This window comes from Myotis brandtii, unplaced genomic scaffold, assembly GCF_000412655.1.
Source record: "Myotis brandtii unplaced genomic scaffold, ASM41265v1 scaffold486, whole genome shotgun sequence".
Taxonomy (NCBI): Eukaryota; Metazoa; Chordata; class Mammalia; order Chiroptera; family Vespertilionidae; genus Myotis; species Myotis brandtii.
In genome coordinates, this window is record NW_005368569.1 from 1,655,235 (window position 1) to 1,661,376 (window position 6,142).

Genomic DNA, 6,142 nt, shown 5'->3' on the forward strand with positions numbered 1-6,142 from the left:
CCCCACCTTTGCTCCCGCAGGACGCTCTGAGCACTTTAAGGATGCCTTTGAGGGTTCCTCCTGGGACATGGGAAACCTCTCTCTCGCCCTCTACTCTGCCCTCTTCTCTTACTCAGGTTGGGACACCCTTAATTTTGTAACAGAAGAAATCAAAAACCCAGAAAGGTAAAGGTGGGCTCGCCCTCCCGCTCCCCGGCTCTCACTCCCCAACGCGGCTGGAACAGCTGGCTCTCATCCCTCCCTCCCCAGTCTCCAGCTCAGAGGGATTCGGGGTCAGGATGGGAGTGAGCGAAGGTGGGAAAGCCGTGGCTCCTCCCCGTCATGGTCACCCTGGAGGAAACCAGGGTCCCCCCTCAAGGAGCGGTCCTTGAATGGGCAGCAGAGCCCGCTGGGGCTAAGGTGCTGGGACCTTGCACGCTGGTACTGACCCTGAGGCCTGGGGAGCCGGAGGTTTATTCTGGGCAGCCAGGTCCTCAGCCTGACCTCTAATCCCCAGGGGACACTGCTCCTTCTCCAGTGGGACCCATGGGCCCCAGGGTGGCGAGCGTCACACATTGACCATGAGCTCATGAGCTCTCTCCACAGAGAAGGGGTTCTCTTCCCCTTTCTCTCTAGGGAGCCCAGGGGCGTGGGACACATACCCATCCTGGGTCATCATGGGGGAGCGGTACCTCGAAGACCCAGAGGCCAGGGAACTGTTCAATGTCAGAAAAATCCTTGGGTGAACTTTGACCCCAGGGAGAGGCTGGTTCTAGGTCTTCCTGTCTCCCCTGTGCTGACAGGAATCTGCCCCTGGCCATCGGGATTTCGATGCCAATTGTGACGCTCATCTACCTCCTGACCAACGTGGCCTATTACACTGTGCTGAGCATTTCAGACGTCCTCAACAGCGACGCCGTGGCTGTGGTGAGTCGCTCGGGGTCCCCGTTTGCGCGTCGTCCTATGACACTGAATGGTGCGATCTTTTCGCAGCCACCCCGGCTCCGCAGGCGAGGCGAGGCGAGGGGGTCTCGGCCAGAGGGCGGGCTGCCCAGCAGGGACCGTGTTTGTCCCCACAGCCTGGATGCAGGAAGCTTAGGACACCCCGGCCCAGGCTGAGTGCGCCTCTGTGTTCTGCCCCCAGACATTTGCTGACCAGACATTTGGCATGTTCAGCTGGACCATTCCCATCGCTGTGGCCCTGTCCTGCTTTGGGGGCCTCAATGCGTCGATCCTTGCTTCATCAAGGTACTGTGTCCCTGCCCCCCTGGTAACAGACTCCACTGTTCTCTGAGGCTTTAGGTGAGCCCGGAAGAGCTCTTCTTTTCCTTCCTCCCTTTCCTAGAAAGACAGGGTGTGTGTGTGTGTGTGTGCACATCAGTGTGCATGCGCCTGCCTTTGTGCAAATGTTGGTGTGCTGGTAGCTCATGCGTTTATCTATTGAGTTGACTTATGCATTCATTGGTTGAATGCATAAGTTCCATTGACTTATGCATTCATTGTTGTTCCATTGACTTATGCACTCATTGGTTGATTCTTGTATGACCTTGACCTTGGCGAATGGGGACGATGCTCTAACCAAGGACTGCCCCGACCTGGGATCAAACCCATGACCTTGGCGAATGGGGACGATGCTCTAACCAAGGACAGATTGATAGGAGGTGGAAGAGAAGACTAGGTAATAGCTGGGGTGAGGGACCCTGTCAGGGACCAGCTTCTGGGCTCCTTGTGGGTGACGGCACAGCCCCAGGACTCACTGCTTCAGTAAACGATTAGCGAGCACTCGCTGGGTACCAGGTCCCGGCACAAGATGATTCTGCCCCTCACGTCACAGAAAACACTGAGGCCGACAGGTAGGCTCCTGCTCTTCTCTCTGTGCAGGGGCTGTCCTGCCTGTTTCAGAGAAAGGAGCCTCGCCGGCTCACTCTGCTACCTGGGGTCAAGGTTACACGCTTCCCTTCCTTAGCGCCGTGGTTCATCCGTTGGCCCTTCTCTTGGGCGGATGTTCACCCATTGGAGCCATCTCCACTTACAGAAGTCGCAAAATAGCTCTTCCCGTCTCCCCTCTTCCTGACTGGGCACATTTCTTGAGGGAATAGTGTGTATTCCACCGGTCATTCCTTTTTCTACCCATTACCCTTTGGCTTCTAGTTCCTAAAAAAAATGTTCTGAGTAAGGGTACCAGTGACTCCTCCTCAGCCTGCTTTCATCACGGTCCTTGTAATACCGGGCGCACGAAGCAAGTGATGCTGACAGCCTTTTTCTCCTGAAACGATTCCTGTGACTCTCTGGTAGCTGAGAAGGCTCCTTTCCTGATTTCTCACCCCCTAAATGTTGCTGTCCCCGAGGCCAGGAGTGTACTAGGCATGCAATAAAGATTTGCCACAGGAACAGATAGGATAAGAGAAAGTTTTGTCCTGTTCATTTTTCTTAACTGGTTTTGACACCCCAGTCCGTGTACGTGGGGCCTCCCTGGAGCATCAAGAGTAACAGAGAAAGCAAGGTCTTGTAAAAGGATATGGTGTCATCTCCTCTCACCTCAGCCTGTTGTGGCCCAGGTTCCACCCCTTGTGGTTCTTCACAAGCTGCCCCACCCAAAGATGGTACTTCCCCTCGCCTCATACTCACTGGTGCTCAAAACATCCCCCTTGACCTTGCCAATGATCTCCAAATATTGAGGTGGATGGTGCCTTCTAACCTCACGTTGGGACATGGACTGCATGGGGTTGGGGAGGACGCGAGAGTAAGAATCTGGACCTGCACACAAAGGGAGGTGCAGTGCTGTCCAGGAAACAACGCACAATTGTTTCTGCTTGTGTTGCCTTCTTCAGTTTTTCTTTATAATCCTCGCAGCTGGTGTGGGTTTTGTACTGGACGCCTATGCCTCACCTACACATTACTCCCTTCCAGCATCCTCTCTTCCACATTTCTTCTCTACTTAGTACAGATTATTCACTTCGTCAGCCAACTCCAGCATCTTGCCCGATAGCACCTTTAAAGATGACGTCATCAACTCCTGTGTTTCCACCCGGATGACCCACGCGTATCTCAAACTTAATATACACTTTGTGTCCAAATCCGCTTTGTGTCCAGTTGTGATTTTGTGGACCATCAGTCCTCCTTGCTTCTTCTTTTATTTTTTTAGAATAGTTTATTATTGATTTTTTTTTTTTAGAGAGAGAAAGGAAGGGAAAGGGAGAGAGAGAGAAATATCGATGTGAGAGCAGAACATCGATCGGCTGCCTCCTGCACACCCCCTACCGGGGATAAAGCCCGCAATCTGGGCATGTGCCCTGACCAGGAATCAAACCAGCAACCTTTCTGCTGGGACAATTCTGAACCAACTGAGCCACACAGGCCAGGACAGTCCTCCTTGCTTCTTAATTTTATCCTTGGTGTCTACCCTATTCTCCCAGTGTATGTATGTGCACATGTGTGCATATGCGTGCACACACACACACACACACACACACACAGGATCACTACATTTGATTGAGGTTTCACATCTATCCTGTCCTCTCCTCAGCTAGTGCATTGGGCCTCATTCAGGCCTCCTCTCTTATTTTTATTTTTTTATTTTTATTGATTTCAGAGGGAGAAACATCAATGATGAGAGAGAATCATTGATTGGCTGCCTCCTGCAGGCCCCCTACTGAGGATCGAGCCCGCAAAGGAAGGTGGAGACATCTCTGGGCAAAGGGGGGGTAGGTTGGACTGGGCGTGCATAGAGAACGTGGGGTGCTCCTGAGAGACTGGTCCCTGCTTTGTTCTGGAGCTCTGGGCCCACTTTGTCTGAGTGAGGGGTGTGGCTGTGTGGCTGAGCAAAAAGGATCTCACTGACACATTTCCTGTCCCTCCAGGTTGTTCTTCGTGGGCTCCCGTGAGGGCCACCTCCCAGACCTTCTGTCCATGATCCACATTGAGCGTTTTACACCCATCCCTGCTTTATTGTTCAATGTTCTATCCACCGAGCTAAACCGGCTAGGGCAGGCCTCCTCTCTTATGGCAGTTATCATGGATGAGCTTGTCTGGCCTTCTGTCCATACCCTCGTCTCTCCCTGTTGATGCTACCAGCGTCTCTGCGTTAAATCTTGTCAGGCCTTTTCTTCAGAGCCACAGCTGGCTCTCATGCTTGTTCAGACTCCACAGTATGTCCGCATGTGCAAGTTCTTCCCAGCACACTGCTCACACTCCTTATCCTAGGACTACAAGCATTCTAGTACCAACCTTTAGAGAGGCCGCACTGTTCCGCCTCCAAGCCCCTTTTGCCTTTGCCCGTGCTGTTTCCCCACCCACCACTCGCCTCTGCCAGACTCCAGCTCGTCTTCCCAGCCCAGACGTGGTCATCTCTTGCGAAGCTTTGTGTTCCCCAGTCCGCCCCTAAGCCTTGCGAGGGCGATGTACTGCATGATGACCTGCCTGCCCTGGGTGGTGCTCATTTCTCTGCTGCTCTGTTTCCCAGTCAGTCGGGCTCTTTATGTGCAGAGAGGGAGCCTGGGTTGTCTCTTTGAGTCCAGGTTTGCTCTAGCCCCGTGGTCGGCAAACTGCTTTGGCCCCTTGAGTGTGGCTCTTCCTAAGCCTTAGGAGTACCCTCATTAAGTTAATAACAGTGTACCTACCTATATAGTTTAAGTTTTAAAAAGTTGGCTCTCAAAAGAAATTTCAGTCGTTGTACTGTTGATATTTGGCTCTGCTGACTAATGAGTTTGCCGACCACTATCACACGTCAAGAGCTCAGAGAAGATCTGTGAGGACACAAGAGAAGTCTGGCTCCTGTGGGGGGGGTGTGCAGGAGGCAGCTGATCGATGATTCTCTCTCATCCTTGATGTTTCTATCTTTCCCTCCCTATCTGAAATCAATGAAAAAATATATTAAAAAAATCATATTTAGAGCCCTGGCCAGTATGGCTTCAGTTGGTTGGGTGTTGTCCCATGTACCGAAAGGTCGCCATTTTGATTCCCGGTCAGGGCACATGCCTGGGTTGTGGGTTCGATCCCCAGTTGGGGCACGTGCAGGAGGCAGCCAATCAATGTTTCCTATCTGAAATCAATAAAAAAATATATTAAAAAAGTCATATTTAGAGCCCTGGCCAGTATGGCTAAGTTGGTTGGGTGTTGTCCCATGTACCGAAAGGTCGCCTTATCTCAAACTTAATATACACTTTGTGTCCAAATGCCCTTTGTGTCCAGTTGTGATTTTGTGGACCATCAGTTCTCCTTACTTCTTCTTTTATTTTTTTTTAGAATAGTTCATTATTGATTTTTTTTTTTTAGAGGTGCTCATTTCTCTGCTGCTCTGTTTCCCAGTTAGTCGGGCTCTTTATGTGCAGAGAGGAAGCCTGGGTTGTCTCTTTGAGTCCAGGTTTGCTCTGGCCTATCACACGTCAAGAGCTCAGAGAAGATCTATGAGGACACAAGAGAAGTCTGGCTACTTTTCTTTAAAAAGCCATTGTGTTTCCCTGGCGGGTGTGGCTCAGTCGGTTGAGCATGGTCCCATGCACCAAAAGCTTCAATTCCAGATCAGGGCTCATGCCTGGGTTGCGGGCTTGATCCCCAGTAGGAGGCGTGCAGGAGGCAGCCAATGGCTATTTCTCTCTCTCCCTCTCCCTCTCCTTTCCTCTCGCTCTAAAAAATGAATAAAAACATAGTAATAATAAAAGTCATTGTGTTAAGTATGAAACTTATGGGATGGCAGAGTGAGGGTACCTCTGGTGGGGTGGGTTAGAGTGCCAGTGGGTGATGGCAGGGTGAAGCATTCGTTGGGTGCTGGTGGGGGACTGTGATTGAGAGAAGTGGGGGTGTCTGTGGGTGATGGTGGTGCCTGGGTAACCGTGGGGTAGGGCATTTATGGATAATGGTGAGGTGCCTCTGGTTGAGGAAGGTGGAGACATCTCTGGGCAAAGGGGGGGTAGGTTGGACTGGGCGTGCATAGAGAACGTGGGGTGCTCCTGAGAGACTGGTCCCTGCTTTGTTCTGGAGCTCTGGGCCCACTTTGTCTGAGTGAGGGGTGTGGCTGTGTGGCTGAGCAAAAAGGATCTCACTGACACATTTCCTGTCCCTCCAGGTTGTTCTTCGTGGGCTCCCGTGAGGGCCACCTCCCAGACCTTCTGTCCATGATCCACATTGAGCGTTTTACACCCATCCCTGCTTTATTGTTCAATGT

The 6,142-nt window shown here is 51.8% G+C and overlaps 1 protein-coding gene across 1 annotated transcript in view; it reads left to right on the top strand.

Annotated features, from left to right (window-relative positions):
- The window catches only part of SLC7A6 (solute carrier family 7 (amino acid transporter light chain, y+L system), member 6), a 44,204-nt gene that overhangs the window by 17,033 nt on the left and 21,029 nt on the right, over positions 1 to 6,142 (top strand). Inside the window, exons 4-7 of the mRNA XM_014547817.1 lie at positions 21 to 165; positions 783 to 906; positions 1,124 to 1,227; positions 3,840 to 3,936. Of these exons, the coding sequence (XP_014403303.1) occupies positions 21 to 165; positions 783 to 906; positions 1,124 to 1,227; positions 3,840 to 3,936 (470 nt within the window). The remainder of the gene's footprint in view (positions 1 to 20; positions 166 to 782; positions 907 to 1,123; positions 1,228 to 3,839; positions 3,937 to 6,142) is intronic.